Here is a 19,763-nt window from a genome sequence, read left to right on the forward strand (position 1 = left end):
AAAAAGGAAATCAAATAAAATATAAAAAGTTGAATTGGATGGAAGTAGCAAATGTAAATAAAGAAATTGAGCCTACAAGTAGGCCACCTTAAATGTAAACAAGTTCACTTCTTGAGTAAATGTTCTTAGTAACAGCCCACAGGTGCTGTAGGGAGTGTATAGAGTGAACAAACAATACTGCCTCCACTAGTTTCTATTGCACAAAAAGCCGCTCTTGTTGCGTTGCAACTGTCCTGCTGTCCGTTTCCACGTGTTCCAGTCGTTTCTCAGGCCCCGCCCCTTCTGTACCAAATTCTCTCCCCTCATTGGCTGGGACTCATGCCGCTCCGTGCAGGGACACGATTGACCCGCCTCCTCTCAGTTTGTGAGTACGCTCAAGACGTCACTGGTTCCGTCCCAACACGGAAATATGTAAAAGTGACAAGTGAAGATTGTTATTATGTATTCAAAGCGGTGCTTCTAGCTCAGCTTTCACCGTTTGGACTACCAGAGCGATGTTAAAAGGCCTGTGTCGGTGCTAACTAATTTTGTGAGAGATGGACGCCTGCCGCGCTGGAAATGGAGAGAGAGTTCGACCTCTGTTGTTAGTTGAATAGCGTTTAGTCCTCGGTTTGTTCAGAGCCATGAAACAAAGTGTTGCGGGGGTCATGGGGGCTCTGGGACGACTGCTGCTGTCTCTCCTCCTGATCTCCTGGGATGGCAAGCTATTTCAGGTATAACGTTTCTACTGTGTATGGGTGTCACTTTTGTTGTTATTGTTGTTGTTTTCTTTTTAAATACTGTTCGGGCAGAAGAGAGTGCAACTGCCAACCCACTGTGTCTATTTCAGGCTCGAGTAGAGTTGCCAGGATATGATGATTAAGCGTTAAGTCCAAATTGCTTGAAGAAAGTTAATACTGCCGGTGTGTGTGAGTGTACGTGTGCGTGTGTGCGTGTGTGTGTGTGTGTTTGTGTGTGTGCGCGCGTGCCTGTGTGTGTGTGTGTGTGTGTGTTTGTGTGTGCGCGCGTGCCTGTGCGTGAGTGTGTATGTGTGTTTGAAGTTGTTCATTATCATATACACAGACATTTCAATTTTTGCTATTGAAAACCTTGGTTGAACCCTCCAATAATGGTCATTAAATATGTATGTGACATAAAATATAGTTTGATATATTTGTGGCAGAAAGTTATTCTCTATATATATATATTATATACTGTATATATACATACACAGAGATATTTTTTGGTAAAAATCATTAGTGACCTGGATATCAACATCTAATTGAGGATTACTGTATGATATACTGTGTAATAATTTCACACGCTGAGTACAATATTGTAATTCTGAGCACCTGATGATTCAGTGTTTGCAATTGTTTGCTTGTGGTGCTCCTTTTTTTTTGTCGCCGGTTGCCGTCCGCTGGTGGGTAAATATGGGAGTGGTGAACACACACGGTATAAAATAGTTCCCAGTATAGGATATAGTGTTGGAAGGAGGAGGGGTTATCAGGATATCCTGCTTAATGAGAAACACAGTATGACTTTAATAGAGCACAAACTTACTGCAGGGCAGGAGTGCCAACCCCTGGCTGAGATGACAAACACGCACACACCACGCACACACCCAAACACACACAGACACATGCTGTAGTCAAGCTGTGCTGGAATATCAGATATAGGACACGGTGACTGTCGGACCACTAGCTTAAAGTTTCTCTCTCTCTCTTCTCTTCCTGGCGGCCCATTAGGTTGGAGGGGTCAGATCAGTCACTCTCCCAGAATCCCTCCTGTTTGTCTCCACTCTGGACGGCAGTCTGCATGCTGTCTCCAAACAGTCCGGAGACATCAAGTGGACCCTCAGAGAAGGTTCATACACAAAAACATCAATACTGATTCATAGGCATTTATTTCTATTTTAAAATAAGGCTCATGAAATTGTCTTTTAATTTCTTTCAGACCCTATTATTCAAGTACCCGTCTACCTCACAGAGTGAGTAACACACATGTAAAGATGCCACCAATTCCTAGGAGCATTGAAGTTCATTTTCCCATTATTTTGTTCAGGCTTATACAGCTGTTTCTTTAAGATAAACATATTGATTGAGACGAAGGTCATGTAAAAGTATCCTGCTGAAAGAGGCAAGAGTAATGAAATATTTCAAATAATCAAAAGGCAGTATGAATGTTGTTTTTGTAGGCCCGGTTTTCTCCCAGACCCCAACGATGGCAGTTTGTATGTCCTGGGTGGCAAACACAAGGAAGGCCTGATGGTAAACCATGCAGCATGTTTATTTGTGTGTTAGTCTGTATTTGTGTATCATTTTATGACCCCTTTGTTTGGATGTACCTGCAGAAACTGCCTTTTACCATACCAGAACTGGTTCAGTCAGCTCCCTGCAGGAGCTCTGATGGTATCCTCTACACAGGTGAGACTGTGTGAGACAGTTGTCAGAGATGAGGAATGATAGACTCATAAATATTTTTGAATACTTCAAGGCTATTCGATCATGTGTTTGTATGTGTGCACTTGAAGGTAAAAAGCAGGATGTTTGGTTTGTGGTGGATCCTGAGACAGGCGAGAAGCAAACCAGTTTAACCACCTCCACCTCTGAATCCATTTGCCCCAACACTCCTCTGCTCTACATTGGACGCACAGGCATGTCTTGCAAGAGAAATGCACACGCACACAGCACAATTACGTCTGAGGTAATTTCATGCTCTCCTGACACCTTGTTTTTCTTCTCCAGAATACATGATAACCATGTTTGACACCAAGACACAGGAGCTGCGATGGAACGCTACGTACAATGATTACTCTGCTCCGCCTTACGATGAAAAACAGGACTACAGTACGTCTATCAAACACACATTCAGTCATGCAGGGTTTAATAAACAGTATAATTGTTCTGTGTCAATATGATGACAACCCTGCAGAACCTGCTTGTAGTATTTAACAGCAATATAAAACATGTCTAGAACAAGTGCATCTGAGAGGAATTACAGTGATATAGGTAATAACTGCACCTACTTGCCTTATGTTTGAGGAATACATTTAAAGTGGCAATGCTTAAGATTTAAATCCTGGTTGATTTGGGTTAACTAGAGCTGCACAATTAATCAAAATTGTATCAAAATCCTAATATGGGCTAGTGAATATTCAAACTGCAGTAAGCGCAATATTTGGTGGATTTATGAAAACATTCTGAATGAAGTAAGTAACATCCTACAATTGGTATTGAAAAAAACCTTGTTTTGTACAGATTGTACTAAAAATCACTCATCATTTTATTTATGTCACAATTACAGTATCTATAGTTAAAATAATCACAACTAGTTTTTTTTAGAATATGCAGCCCTCTTGTTGAAACCAAATGCAGTTTCATACTACAGTTCATAAAGTATGAGAGTGTATGTAGTTAGTAGGCTGGCTGAGTATATACCTGCAGCTCTTCATATCTCAGCTCAATGTGGCTGCACCTCATTGTTCTACACTGAACAAAAATATAAATGCAACACTTTTGTTTTTGCTCCCATTTTTCATGAGATGAACTCAAAGATCTAAAACATTTTCTACATACAAAAAATAACAATTTCTCTCAAATATTGTTCACAAATCTGAAAAGATCTGTGATAGTGAGCACTTCTCCTTTGTCGAGATAATCCATCCCACCTCACAGGTGTGGCATATCAAGATGCTGATTAGACAGCATGATTATTGCACAGGTGTGCCTTAGGCTGGCCGCAATAAAAGGCAACTCTGAAACGTGCAGTTTTGCTTTATTGGGGGGGTCTGGGGGGGTCCGAAAACCCTAGGGTTAAACCCTAACCCTAACATGTCACCCATCTCCTTGGCATAGAGTTGATCAGGTTGTTGATTGTGGCCTGTGGAATGTCGGTCCACTCCTCTTCAATGGCTGTGCGAAGTTGCTGGATATTGGCAGGAACTGGAACACGCGGTCGTATACGCCGATCCAGAGCATCCCAAACATGCTCAATGGGTGAGATGGGTGCGAAGAAGATGGGTGACATGTTAGGGTTAGGGTTAGGGTTAGGGTTTAACCCTAGGGTTTTCGGACCCCCCCAGACCCCCCCAATAAAGCAAAACTGCACGTTTCAGAGTGGCCTTTTATTGTGGCCAGCCTAAGGCACACCTGTGCAATAATCATGCTGTCTAATCAGCATCTTGATATGCCACACCTGTGAGGTGGGATGGATTATCTCGGCAAAGGAGAAGTGCTCACTATCACAGATTTTTTCAGATTTGTGAACAATATTTGAGAGAAATTGTTATTTTGTGTATATAGAAAATGTTTTAGATCTTTGAGTTCATCTCAGGAAAAATGGGAGCAAAAACAAAAGTGTTTGTATTTATATTTTTGTTCAGTGTATTACTCCCACACACATTTAAAACTCAAAAAAGCAGAAAATGTCTAATACAAATAAGAAATGTTGCTGCACTTTCTTCAGTAGGCGATAGCCCCAATCAAATGACAGAGTTTAAGGATTATGCTGCCTTAGTGGATGTATTTGTTCTGTGTGTGCTTTCTCTTTTAGTATTTATATTTAAAAGTAAACTACGTTCAAGATTGAGCACTTTCTTCAGCTTCTCTAATACTAACTTATCCTACCTGTTTGACTCTTAGAGATGGCCCATCTTGTGTCGAGCGGCGATGGTCTCGTTGTGACAGTTGACAGAGAAACAGGTAGGGGGAGGTGTGTGGTTTTTACTAAGTGAATATTTGATCATCTTCTATATGTGTGAGAGGTTGATGTATTCCTCTATCTTGATCTCTACCTTCTCTCAAGTGTGTTTTTCTGTGTTTCAGGTGACGTCTTGTGGAGTCAGAATTACGGGTCTCCTGTAGTGGGGGTCTATCTGTACTCTGGTGACTCACTAAGACACGCCCCCCACCTGTCCCTCGCCATGGAAACGCTGCGCTTCCTCACCTTTTCCTCTGCAAATGACCAGGCAGACGCACACTCGACTCTGAAGTGGAGCTATCAGTTTGTGAAGGAGCAAGCCACGGCTCAAGCACAACTTGTGTAAGAGAAATTGTGTTATACATGACAGTGAGAGAGCTTTCAGCAGCAATGTATCTGTCGGATCACATTATTTATTGAAGTGGTAACTAGAAAAACTCTCAGACTGCTCAAAGCTTTGCCAACACTTTTCCAATTTGCCTCTACAGCAAAAGGCATTGTTCTAGTCACTCAAGTAAGTGATGATTCACTGACACACACATTAAATAGACAAGGCAGAGCAAGAACTGCTGAGTCTGTTATTTCCTCTTGGGTTATATTATAATCCACACTTCCCATCTATTTAGTACAGAGAAAGGGAAATAACTGTTAAAAAGCTTGCCTTTATTCTGTTCATCCCTTGGTTAGGTCTGCTCTGCCGCTAGTAATGCAGCATGGAGTTCTAGTAGTGCGGTTTAATCTCCAGTAACTGCTGCTCTGATTTACAGCAGCTCTCAAACTGTCAGCTGGAGCTGTTGGAGGTGTCTGGTTATATCTTTTTAGGAACTCCTGCCAGCCAATCAGAAGAAACTGTTTTCTTTGGCTATATTATAATGAAACATTTGGATTTCAAACTAATCTGTATGGCATTTTTGTTTCATTTGTCACTAAAATGTGAAACACCATGGAGCTTTTCTTTTTTTCTTTTAGTTTATGCTCTTAAAATGTATTTTTTTATAAGTGGAAAAATAGGTTATAACAAAAAAACAGGAAATCGTTTGGTGTTAGATGAGAAAAACGTTATGACAATTACACTTAAAGGGGACCTATCATGCAAAATGCACTTTTGTACGTCTTTTATACATGAACATGTGTCCCCGGTGTGTCAGGGAACTCACCAAGCGTCAGAAAACACAACCCTCTCTCTTTTTCTCCGTACCCAAATCTCTAAAAACGGGGCTGCAACGGATCTGATACAGATTTGAATTGAGTCAGAAAAGGGGTGCTCCGCCTATATGGGCAACTCTCCACCTATCATGGGAATGGGGGGTTGGGCCACAGCCATTGCCGCTTGAAAGCGCTGGAGACGCTGTAGTAGTACATATGCCAGGCCTGTAAGTGGTGCTGTAGTCTGCCACAAAAGCAGCGAAGAACACTTCTCACAGATTCAGCCCTTGCAAAAACAGGGCTGGAATAGAGCAAATAGAGCGAAATGATGCATGGCTAAAATGCATGACCTGTTTGGTATTTTGAAAAAAAAACTTCACAGACATGTTTTATATAGGTATGGCCCTAAAATATATTATTCAAATATAGCATCATGATAGGTCCACTTTAAGTTAATCAGTTTATTTTTGAACAATGAGGTTGAGATTGGTTGTTGTTTGGGACATGACAAGTATGATGAGGCAAGGTATGTTTATGAGGTTCTTTTCATTTTTTCAATTTAATCTCTCCGCTCGAATAGCCAAGCCTTTGTCCGTATTATTTTATTTAATTTAATCATTTCCGCCTCTGGGTTAGGAAGGCAACATTTATTTGTTGTCGGGAATCCTATACCATTTGATAAAAATCCGTACATTTTCTAGGTTTTTCTAATATATAATCAATCGTTTGAGAGAATAACATGACCCTTTTTTCTCTTTAAGACCCACTCTTTATGTAGGAAAATTGGACTCCCACCTCTACGCCTCCACTTCCCTTGTTCACCATGGAGTCTCATTAGTGGTGAGTTTAGATATATAATATTTTGTTATGATATACCTGCATTCAGACACTTTGTTTCATTTTTCTATTCAAGTGCCACGTCGAGCATCTTTGGTGATTCTCCCTTTTAACAGAACATTTTAAGTTGTTTCAGCGTATCAGATCAAGTCTGTCGGATAGTTATGAACTAATAAGGATAGAGGCAATACAAATATAGTTGTCATGTGACCAGTTTGTGCTTCTTGTTGCCATGGCAGCCTCGGGGACTGACCTTGGGTCGAATTGAAGGTCCGTTGACGGCAGGAGTGACGGTCAGAGAGCGAGGGGAGTGTGAGATCACACCGTTCACTGATGTGCGCTACCCACCGGGGAGCACCAACAGCCATAAGAACCAATGGCTGCTAATAGGTACACACACACACACACACACACACACACACACACACACACACACACACACACACACACACACACACACACACACACACACACACACACACACACACACACACACACACACACACACAAATCTCAGTGGCGGTTCTCAAATTCCTTGCTTGTAACAACCACAAATCATGCATGCATCATCGGGCAAACATAACACAGAACTCCTTACAAAACACACACACACGGCCACTATACACACATCAGAGCACACACAAACACGGTTAACCCATCGTAGTGTCCGTGTTGGGATGATAGGTGGAGAGGGATCTGTCCCTCATCTGACTGTCCGTTGACTGACGATCCTGACTTCAGCAGCATTTTCATTGGTTCAGTCTTCCCCTGCCATGCAGCGTAATGCAAAGGACGCATCCCTACACACACACACACACACACACACACACACACACACACACACACACACACACACACACACACACACACACACACACACACACACACACACACACACACACACACACACACACACACACACACACACACACACACACACACACACACACACACACACACACACACACACACACACACACACACAGAGGACAGCACATCAAAAAACAGACATACAAGACCACATAAGGACATGCACACAGATATACACAAGACAATTAGAATATAAGGTTTGACAGTTTGTCAGTGAGCAGTTTATAAAACCTAATAATATATAATAATATAATAATATATAACCTAATTACTAGACTCAAATAAACACCATTGTAGCATAAATATAGAAATGTAGAAATAATGTTTTGCATTGAAGATGAATATAAGTCAGAAATGGTTCAGCTATAATTATATTAGACGAGTTGTTTTGGTATTCTTTCAGCCTTAATTCACTGGTCCAGCTTTTATATGTTTGTGTGTATGTTATTGGTTCAATCTTGGCATTGGTCCCTTATAAAAGAGATGTAATAATCTCAATGGGATCTACTCGGTAAAGTTTACAGTATGTTTATTTTTATTTTTAACAATATGAGCAATAAAACAAGAGGAACTTTAAATCTACTTATATAGGAAAAGTAAATTCCTCCTGGAACTGAATTATTTGTAAAATCGTGTGGAAACAAAGTCTCTAAATCAAAAAACAGTTTACATTAGCTTGGTTTTTGGAAAGTAAGACTTCTGGCTCAAAATGTTCTCACAACTGAAACATCTCTTTTATTTATTGACCAGACAAGAAAGTGACCCCAGCCCTGACATAAACACAGAGCCAGCTCACAATGCGTTATATCTGTGCTTCAGGTCACCATGAGCTGCCTCCAGTGGCTCACACCACCATGCTGAGGGATTTCCCGGTCGGCCTGCAGCGTTCGGGGGAGGCAGTCATCCCCCCCCGAGCCTCTGCCTCCCCCGCCTCATACTACCATCAGCGCTACGTGAGTCTCAGCTCCAAATACCTCTGTATCACTACTGCTGTCTACACCTGAGTCAGTAAATCACAGGAATGGTATCGAACAATAATCCTTTTTTATCTGTTTTTTAATGTCTGTTATTGCGCACTTTAAGCTTCCTAAGAGATCCAGACATTAATGTGATAAACTTCTAACTGCATGCCAGAAACAGAAAGTCCTTTCCCCAGCAGGTACATTTACTGCGTTACAATCGCAAAATTCAATGCAGACGTAAGGCAAAAATGAAAAGACTAGACCGGGATATCAAATAAAGAGGCAAACACACATTAATAACAAATAACAAATAAGTGCCATGGTAAAAAAAAAGCTGTATTTTCAACAAGTAAGTAAACATAAAACTGTATTTTAGGAGCCAGTAACATTAACAAATTGTAAATAAAGTGTACATTGCACACATTACACAACACCCACTTACGTTGTAAATAATAAGTGAAACCTCCTCACGTTTCCACTGTTTCCCATCCTTGTTGTCTTATTGTGTCCTTCAGTTCGAGGCAGTTGCTGATAGCCATGGCGATACCCGTGCTAACAGAGGAGGGGTTGATGGGAAGATGTCGGGACAGGCCCAGAGGCCGGCCGCTGTGCTGCCCTTCTCCATGACCCAGGACCGCCTGACTCTGGCTGTCGTCACGCTGCTGCTGGGGGGGTGGCTGGCCTTCGTCTTCACGTACCCCCTTGTGAGTTTGTGTGTCTGCAGTTTTTCAGGTTTTATTCTCCAAAATAATTGTTTGGAATTTGGTGCCAAAATATGAATAATAATAAAGTTTCAATTGAAGAATGTGTGAAGCTAAATTGCTCACAAATGCTTTGCTTCTAAGAGAGACCATGAAACAAGGACAATAATGCACCATAGAAAGATGCCCTGATTCATGCCTCAATAAGTGTATCTAACAAAGCATACTTAGTTATTAAGATAGTGATTATGTGGCAACATGCACTTCAAATGCCTATTTTTTATCAGTGTTTTACCTTATTTTTAAAACATTTGTGTTGATAAGCGGTTTCTGTTATTTGTATTGACACTGTTGCAAAGGACAGTTGTATGGTCTTATAATCTCTCTCAGTTATCATCCTTTTTTATGACTGATGTCTCAAACTCCATCTTATTACAGAGTTTTTTAATCTGTATGTGATTCTCCAGCGTGCAGCTCATCAGCTGAAAGCTCAAAGGCAGATGGAGGAGGCGTTTGAGTCTCGTCTCCAGCGCATGCAGACCAGCATGCAGACCAACATGCAGACAATGAGCTCCGTTTCTTCAGACACAACGCTTTCTACTGACACAAACCTCTCCAGTGGTAAGTCACCTATAAAACAAGTTCCATACTATTCTCTTTTTCCTATATTTATACCTTGGGAACAGGGTAGATGCTTTAACATGTTTCTTTCAATTTCACTTGAGAACTGAAGCATTAATAGAATATATTAAGTAGTGTTGAAGCAGCATATTTGACTGACTTCTGCACTGTATCTTCACTTTCCTGCCTCAGCTGACCCTCCACCGAGTCCTCACACTCACAGCAGCAGCACCTCAGATGTCAATTTAAATGTCACGTCTGCGTACAACCCTACAGCAGGTAACACAACAGACTGTGTATTGTTTCCTTTTGCCGCTCATCATTAACAGGAGATTTATTTATTTCTGCTTCCTTCTTGCCTTTCCCAGAAGGAAACAGTGAGGAGGTGCATGTTGGGAAAATCTCCTTCACTCCATCTGAGGTGCTTGGACACGGCACTGCAGGAACTTTTGTCTTCAGGTACTGTATGTGTATTTATCACAGCACTATTTCACATTTCAGGATACTTAATCAGCCAACTATATTTGTGTATTTGTACGTTTTAGATGGTGCAAGGCAATGACCTAATGACAGCTACATTTAAATCAGCCATAACAACAAAACCAAAAACCAAATAGATTTGTACCTTTACCTTTCCATAAGAGACATAAAAACATCTCTCCAGTGAAAATGACCTAGTTTTCCCACCACATTGAAAAATAAAACCAATATCTATTTGACAGTAGGCTTTGAAAAATTGCCAAAGCCCATAAAACAGCTTTGAGTTCTGGGTTGACGATTACATGTTTAATAACTCTAAGATAAACTCTATTGTTCTGTGGCACATGCAGTACTAGGCATAATATGTTATGGTTCTCTGTTTTTGGGACCTCAGGGGTAATTTTGATGGACGGCAGGTAGCGGTGAAGCGAATACTGCCGGAGTGTTTCGAGGTAGCAGAACGTGAGGTGCAGCTGCTCCGAGAGTCTGACACTCATCCGAATGTCATCAGATATTTCTGCACAGAGAGAGACCGCCTCTTCACCTACATCGCCATCGAGCTGTGCACCGCCACCCTGCAGCAGGTCCGAACTGAAAGGCCCTTTGTTACTCAAAGCTAGAGTTATTAAGCCTGTGTTATATCGAATTCTTTAACAGAACCTTTTTTAATGCCTCAACTGTGAACAAATGAAACCAAAAACTGAGCAAATTCTCCAATAATTAAAAAGAAAATGCTGTTAAGCAAGAGCAAGCTTTTTTAATCTGTTTTTAGTTTGGTATTCTACTCAGGGAGTGAGAGAAGGGAGTAACAGCAAATGTGGTAAAAGTGAAAATGCTGATCTGTTTATGAAGTAATGAGCGTATGGTTAATAAGACTAAGATTATTACTGCACGAGATCTATGAGAGTTTGTAAACTGAGTTTGTTTTTGGTATGGTTAACTGTTGTTAAACTTTACTTCATCAAGAGTTTTTTCACAAATGTTAGCTAGTAAAGGGTGAGTCATTTTAGGGGTGAAGTGTGATTTCGTAACAAAACTAACGTGTTTTTTGTGTGTCTTTGCTCCCTGCAGTATGTGGAGGATCCGTCTGGTTTTCCTCAGCTGAATCCGATAACTCTGCTGGGGCAGACCATGTGTGGCCTCTCACACCTCCACTCCCTCAACATAGGTAACACATAGATAAATACAAGCATATAAGTACACAAATGATGTTTCTATTGTGTTACCCAGAGACAGAAGGAACTGCAGTGCTGCAATCTTATTTTGACTATTTCTTCATATATTTGGTTATTATTTATTTTAATATTGACTATTTATTGTTTTTCTCTTATGGAGCCAGCAAAAGCAAATCACTAAATTGTACTTTTAACAATGAATATATTGACACTTAAAACTTTCATATCTTAAACAGCTAAGCATTGTTCCTTCATTTCTTCTTGGCTCTCCATCGTCTCTCCCTGTAGTCCACCGTGACTTGAAGCCCAGAAACATCCTCCTGTCTGGTCCCAGTGCGCTGGGGCGGGTCAGAGCGCTCATCTCTGACTTTGGACTCTGTAAGAAGATCCCAGAGGGCCGGTGCAGCTTCTCTTTGAGGTCAGGAATCCCGGGAACTGAAGGGTGGATCGCTCCTGAAGTACTGCGGGATACTCCGGGAAACAAACCGGTACGATGCACACACAGATCTGACATACTCCAGAATGTATTTCTTTGATGCTCAGTCAACTTGATAATTAAAAATAGACATAGTTAGAAAAACAAACATATGATAATTCAGGTTTAAATGTAGATTAAGGAGTTTATTATTACGATTTTTTTTAAAGCAACTACAAATCACTTTTATTTTGTGTTGAATTGGTCGGCCCGTTGTGGAAAAAAGAGCTCATGTTACCCATGACAACCATCAATCGACTCATGTCCTAAAAATCTCCAGCTGGGTAGCATAGAGTAGGTTAGCCTTTAGCCTTTAAACTCAGATTGAGACTTAAAACAGTTCTCAAAATGCATTTCATAAATAAAATAGACATTTAGTTTGACTCTTATTTCCATTCTGCGCTCTATCAATATCCCTCTTAAGTTTCTCTTTGCTATTTTTACCCCTATAGTTATATTTACTTTTTTAAAATTAAATACACTTTTTTTTGTCTCAAATACATATAAATGCAAAAGATGATAAACACTGACGTAGAAGAATTTGTAAGTGCTCAGTGTTCCTCCTCTCCCCTGTACAGACGGCAGCGGTGGACGTCTTCTCGGCAGGCTGCGTGTTTTACTACGTGGTCAGCAGGGGGCATCACCCCTTCGGTGAGAAGTTAAGACGGCAGGTGAACATCCTGTCAGGAGAATACTCACTCTCACATTTCATGGAGGATTTACATGGTGAGAGAAGTAAATGTCTATGTGTCTTGTTCCATGCATAAGCTTGCATTTGTTTTATTCCAGATTTAAAGCTAGTTTAGTCAATTCCTACACAAAATCTCTACATAACATTCTCAAATAAAGAGATTTGTATTTACTAATACTTGCCTGACATGCATTGAAAAAAGAGTTCTCATGGTTAGTCACTCTTCAACAAGCTAACCATCCTGCAAATAGGCTCAGGGCTCCAGAGATTTAACTTGAGCTTCTTCAGTAGAACTGTCTCTCAAGATGAGTCACTTGAATATAACATGTATTATATGTACATGTATATGGGGTTGCTCCCAGAAAAGGGTTGCAGAAAGTATTGTAGACAGTATAAATCACAAAGATCAGCTGGTGTCCCAAGCACTGAAAACACATAAAACCTGAAAATGCTTTAATTACAGACGACGTCATAGCACATGATCTGATCGAGCGGATGATCTGTGCCGAGGCGGGGTCCCGGCCCTCCACCGCCTGCGTCCTCAAACATCCGTTCTTCTGGAGCCCTGAGAAGCAGCTGCTGTTTTTCCAGGTGAGGTCCTTCAGTGGGTCGTAGACACACAAAGGAACAGCTGGCTCCCTCGTGATACAATGGCTCCTATTTTTATTACTACAAGTTATTTCTTCCTTCATCTTACTGAACCGGAAATGTTCAAGAGTTTTGGGGTTTTCCAGAAAGGTTTAGTTTTAGACTATAACTAAAACTGAATTAGTCATTAGTGTTTATCAGTTATTTGTTTAGGTTATATCATTTCTGTTTAGTTTTTTAGTATCATTTCCTAATCCCATTTTTTACTGCTTTTTACAGTTTTTTGTTTACAATAATTACACTAAGTAGTGTAGTGTTGTTACCTGTTTGCTATTTGCTAAGCCGTGTGTGTGTGTGTGTGTGTGTGTGTGTGTGTGTGTGTGTGTGTGTGTGTGTGTGTGTGTGTGTGTGTGTGTGTGTGTGTGTGTGTGTGTGTGTGTGTGTGTGTGTGTGTGTGTGTGTGTGTGTGTGTGTGTGTGTGTGTGTGTGTGTGTGTGTGTGTGTGTGTGTGTGTGTGTGTGTGTGTGTGTGTGTAGGACGTGAGTGACCGCATCGAGAAGGAGCCCGCCGACAGTCCGATCGTGGTCAGACTGGAGGCAGCAGGACGAGCCGTGGTTCGGACCAACTGGAGGATGCACATCTCTGTGCCTCTGCAGACAGGTAACCACACAGCATCCATTACTGCTCTGTTTACACCTGTGCGGGATGACAAAGCCTTCAATGGTCTGTAACCTTCCTGTTTCAGACTTGAGGCGGTTCAGGACGTATAAAGGAAACTCAGTCAGAGATCTGCTGAGAGCCATGAGGAATAAGGTCAGCGGGTTTACTTTACTTTTCTTTGGGATATACCAAATAGTCTGAAGCTTCATACACAATGTTGACCTTTTAATTAAATCATGAATTATTTTTTTTCATTCTGTTAAACTCTGTATTGCATAGTTGCAGATAAAGAATAAGCTACACTGTTATTATTAATGTTATATTATTTATTGATCTTGATTGACGTGGTAGAATTGTTTCCTGCACATGTTATTCCAACCTCTCCAACAATGGTCCAAAAGTGAAAGTATATTGAAGTCATCATATCAAATAATCACAACAACATGTTTTGTTTAACAAAAACTTCTGCTTTAATCCATATTGGTTGGCGTTTAGTCTTTTAAAACCTTTACTGTTGTCAAAAAACAGTTTGACATTTCTCAAAAGGAGGCATGCACCGTAGTAAGGGCTGTTATATATATATTACTTATATATTACCACAATAATATTATAGTAAATTAATTATTAGACTAAAGAAGTTTACAAAATAATATAATACTTTTCTGCATTCGCTTGGTTCTCCATCAAGATGTCATCTCTTGACTGATGTTGACCAACCTGTTGTATTCGTTAAAGAAAGTTGGTTCGATAACAAAGACAAAGTCATTTATTGAATCTCATTATTATAATTGATTGTTCTGAAGTCCTAAAATAAGACATGTAATTTCTACCTCAATAGGAGCTTCAATGTAAAAAAAACATCCAGTAAAGCCCTACACTTTAATTTATTTGTTACAAGCATCCTAACTTTAACGCCTATATGTGTTCATCCCCCCCCTGCAGAAGCATCACTACCACGAGCTGCCTCCGGAGGTGCAGGAGACGCTCGGAGAGCTGCCCGAAGGCTTCATCAGCTATTTCACATCACGGTTTCCACGGTTACTGATGCACACACACGCAGCTCTGCACATCTGCTCACATGAGAGACTGTTTCACCCCTACTATCTGCACCCCAATGCCAAATAGTAATGACATGGCTCTGCACTCTATACACACACACACACACACACACACACACACACACACACACACACACATACACACACCCAGATACACTATTGTGCGATTTTGTGAGCAAGAGAAATCGCTTACAGTGCCCCGTTATTGCTTTTGTAAAGCCCTTACCGTTTTTTTTGGGGAAGATACAGTGCTGTGAAAAAGGTTTTATCTGGCTTGAGTTGTTTTTATAGATTTATCTTGTTGTTATGCAGCTGTTGAAGAAAGTATTGTAGGATTTGATTAGAAAGCACTCAAAATGCATCTCTCCACAAAAGCTGCATACATTTTTTATTTGAATAATATCCAACGTTTTTAAACTACATCCATCCGGATATTTGTTTTGAATTAAATGAATATTTCAGCAACATTTTAATTAAAAGTCCCAAAAATGTTCAAAACATGAGGGATATTTTAATGAAGTGTCGTCTGATTTTTTATGAGAGGTACTAAACATGGTTAAGGGAATAGAGTTTTTATAAATAGCAGCAACAAATATAATGTCCTCGGTTATGGCCCTGGTTAGAGCATTCATTACATTAAATGACATGACATTACATGTCACATGACACTGTCATCCAAAGTGACTTACATACATTCAGTTCTGTGGGCAGTCCCCACAAAAGCAAACATTTTGCTCTATGGCCCAAAAAAAAATCCAGAAAACAAATCAATTACTTTTCAGTCCATTTGACCAGATTTGATTGGAATATATTTACAATGTTGAGATTTTCATCAAGGATTGAAAAACACACCTGTTTGACAACATATATTATTTCAGAGGCGTTTTTGTTTATTTATTCTTTTGCATATTTAAGAATGAGATTAACTGGAAACAAAAGGGGGTGGGGGGGGGGTTGTGTCTCAACGACTACTACCAAATATTTTTGAAATTGGTCCAGTATTGAGCGAAGGAGCTGCAAACGGCAGCCGCTTAACAGGACGTTGTTTAATCAAGTACATTTTTCAGTAGAGATGGAATTCAATAGATAGAAATATCATTGGCACATTTTTAAAACTGTTTGGAAAGGACCATACAGATAAAAAAACAAATGTTTCTGCCATTGTGTCTAACCAAGACTTGCTCAGGGAGAAATCTTGTTCTGATATCTCCCGTTGCGTCCACACTGTTGAAATCAGCATAATAATAAGCCATGACTTTGTCAATTATTTAGATAAAACCGAGCTAAGCTTTCTGAACATCGGCACACTCCTCTCCTTCTGTCTTCTGGAAACAAGTCACACGGCACATTAATAAACATCCCTAAACAAGCTAAATGAATAAAAACACTTTTAGACCTCTTCGGGGGTGATCCCTCATGTTGAAAGACACTTTTAATAACAATCTGAGCCTGCATTTCGCAAAAAACACATTTTCTGTGGACTTCAATTGACTGCCATCTGCAGCTCTCTCAGACTCAATACTGTTCCAATTTTAAAAAGTGTCTTTCCTATTAGTCACTTAGACACAAAGAAATGAAAAATATGGTCTAGGTTGAAGGAATACCAACTTCTCCCCTTAAATAGCACCACTTGCACACAGTGTGTCACAGCATCTCAGACACTGGACAACAGGTTTGATGGATAATTCAACTTGTGCTGCTTTTACACGTTTTTTTTGTCATAGGATGAATCCCGGTTTCTTCGATGCTGCTGTGCTTTTTTAAGCTCCTCTACCAAAGACTCAACAATATTTACCTTGCCATTTGTATTCAGGTTTTTGTTATGTGTGTCTGGATGTACTGAGCCTTGATTTTCACTGAAAGCAGTACATGAAGCGTAAAAGAATATGATTGACACTGTAAAAATGTGGGCAATGTGCAAGTGTGCAAGCAACATTGTAACATGCTACATTTGCCCATTTTCATTTTTATTTTATTTTTATGTTTCCCTTCCTTCAACAGATTTGTTTCTGTTGAATCTCAGCATTGCTTGAACTTTTTGATCCTAAATATATAAACTTAAATGCTCGCGGATATATGTGAAATATCTTTCAGTAAAGATGAAGGTTTTTTGCATAGGGAGGCGTGTGGCGCAGTGAATTGTGCATATGTGTTGGGATCAGGGGGTTACAGGTTCAAACCCCACTGCAGTCAGCATGTCGTTGTGTCCCTGGGCAAGACACTTCACCCCAAATTGCTCCTGTGGGGATTGTCCACAGTATTGAGTATGTTAGTCGCTTTGGATAAAAGCGTCTAACAAGTAACATGTCATGAATTGGTCTGCAGTAGAATGAATGATGAAGAATCACACTTTTGTACTTTTCTGAGTGAATTAAACTGATGCTTTGGGAGTGCCAAAGATGAGTAAATCAAATCTTGTCGTCAGTTTGTAAACAGAGGAAGAGAAACTGTAAGATACATATTGGTCTTTACTTGACCAGTTCAATAAGAAAGGGTTTATGGTAATTGAAAAAAGAAAGTGGCAATTATTTTTGATTATTTTTTATACTTATTTGAGAAAAGTGAGATTGAAAATATTCAATACACAAAATGTAACACAAGGCTTATTTGATACATCAGAGCAAAGACACAATCAGTTTAAAGGACATATTGTCTTTTCCCTTGATAAATTAAAGCTGAAGTCACAATTCCAATGTGTTGATTGGAGGTCATTCGGATCAGCTGTTGCCAGGTGTGGAGACTGGCTCCTAATGAAGAAGTGAGAGCACCTTGAAGCAATTTTCCTCTCGGCCAATCAGATTGTGCCTAGGCCCTCATGTCACCGGCTTAATACACAAGTTATTGAGCCGTTTCCGCTCTACATCCTGAACTCCTCCCTTCGATGCAATGCACTTCCGTTTTTGGCGGACTGGGTTTGTTTTGCTAGCTAGCTCCGTTGTGCCGACAAAGCACTGATATCGCAGAGACAAAGAGGATATAACAATTACAACATGAAGAAAAGTGGTTCGGGAACTACGTGTGCGGTAGTTGGTTGCAATCACTCGAGAAAGCACCTGAACGAGTGGTTAGATAGAGAGTGCTACGACCACAAACCAGCACCCAGCACCCAGCCATGTTGTTCATTAAATACAGATAAACACAACAAATACTGCATGCATTGTATTTTTTAATATTATATATGAATATTTTCATAGTGATGTAATTGTGTGGGCTGCTTTTATATTTTAATTTGTAATACCTGTTAGGATTAAACATGTGATCTTTCTTGTTGAAGCCATTTCTTTAGTTTCCTCTAAACAATTAATTAATTCAGTGTTATTTATGTACAGTATGAGCTTAATATGAATGATGAACTGTGTTAAAAGAAATTGTAGCACTCTAAGGAACATATGAAATGCAATAATGCAATAACAGTGCAATAATGAAATTAAATTACATCAAACTTTATTTTCACTCAAACAGTACAGGCACATATGATATATTGCACAGCATAAAGAGATCATGTAAATTGTGCATTATGTAAACAACAGACAACTGTTGGCTCCTGTGGGCATGACCTAAATAAGGCAGTTTATTTTGGTTTTAAAATGCTGAGATATTTACTGCAGAACTGTAACCTTCCCTCAACAAAATCGTCAACAATTTTCGGGAGCATGTGGGCAAAGTAGAATGTGCGCAGCCTTATGATATGCCTTCAGACTGTCCATTGCTTTTCCATCTATTGCCATGGATTGAACGAAGTAGGAGCAAATTTTGCTGTACGTTATGCTGGGCCACGTCGTCATGTTATCCTCCCAGTTTTGCACTGAATTCGGGTGGGGGAGAGTAACGCCATCTCCAGTCAAAGGAGTAGAATCGCGTTCCCAAGCTAGCATCACTGTTAGCATCGAAATCGCTGTGTTTACACCAGTGCCCGTCTGACTGTTTACACCGGTTTACACCGACAGACGCTGTGCAAAAGACTTCCGGCGGAAATGAAGTGCATTTGTGTAGGGTTATGGCGCTACCCGTGGTTTGTCGCGTAAACTTGTCTATAGAGGAAGGGACTCAGGGGTTGCGTTCCAATAATCCATTTAGCTTAGGAACCTTCCTAACCAAGTGAAATGACCCGGAAGTACGTCAGTGGCAGCCATGTTAAATGCTGTTCCAATTCTCCAAATGAAAGGAAAGGAGGTTTCAAACTTCCTTTATAACCTCCTTTAGCTTAGGAACCACTGGACCTCCCTTGACGAAAGGAGAGGAGAAAATGCTGCCCCACAATGCATTGCAGCCGCAGTCGGCCGTTCACGGAAACAACCGATTATGACCGAGAAATTATATCATGAACGTTACGGTGCTTATTAAGCATTTTAAAACGTATGTGGTAAGCTGCCAAAGTGCCTTGTTCTGAACGTTCATCAGTATTATAATCAAAAAGAGAAATATGAACGTTTTTACTGAAATGATCAAATAAAGTCAACATTTCACAGTCTTTACTGAGCTGTGTGGAGTTTGACCAACTTTTAAAAGATGTTTGAATGGTGATATACACATTGATAGATGTTAAGGACTAACGTTTATAATAAATACATTTGTATCGATTTTAAGATCTTTTCCTTAGTTCATACAATCATACGTATTGGGATCATTTGTATTAATGTGGACCGGAGGGAGAGGGTGACGAGCATAAGTTTCACTTTCCTTTTTTATTTCAATTCCCACTTTGGTCATGAAGAATATGTTTCTCTGTTGTCCACGTTCATAAAGCATAAAACAACAGCATCAGAGCACGGTGCAGAGTCTCTAGATGAGTTTACAGTAGTCCCTCCTTCTTATTACA

The 19,763-nt window shown here is 40.1% G+C and overlaps 1 protein-coding gene across 1 annotated transcript; it reads left to right on the forward strand.

Annotated features, from left to right (window-relative positions):
* Positions 1-364: 364 nt before the first annotated feature.
* ern2 (endoplasmic reticulum to nucleus signaling 2) lies at positions 365-17,357 on the forward strand. Its single transcript, XM_079678124.1, has 24 exons — positions 365-713; positions 1,728-1,845; positions 1,936-1,969; positions 2,177-2,249; positions 2,333-2,405; positions 2,513-2,635; positions 2,727-2,828; positions 4,623-4,682; positions 4,806-5,022; positions 6,588-6,666; positions 6,903-7,053; positions 8,353-8,486; positions 9,011-9,199; positions 9,664-9,817; positions 10,010-10,096; positions 10,186-10,276; positions 10,692-10,881; positions 11,369-11,465; positions 11,761-11,960; positions 12,526-12,673; positions 13,102-13,229; positions 13,763-13,886; positions 13,972-14,039; positions 14,829-17,357. Exons 1-24 carry the CDS (start codon positions 624-626, stop codon positions 15,009-15,011), a joined length of 2,913 nt encoding a protein of 970 aa, XP_079534250.1. The 5' UTR covers positions 365-623; the 3' UTR covers positions 15,012-17,357.
* Positions 17,358-19,763: the final 2,406 nt, after the last annotated feature.

This window comes from Notothenia rossii (assembly GCF_949606895.1).
Source record: "Notothenia rossii genome assembly, chromosome: 1".
In the NCBI taxonomy this organism is placed as follows: Eukaryota; Metazoa; Chordata; class Actinopteri; order Perciformes; family Nototheniidae; genus Notothenia; species Notothenia rossii.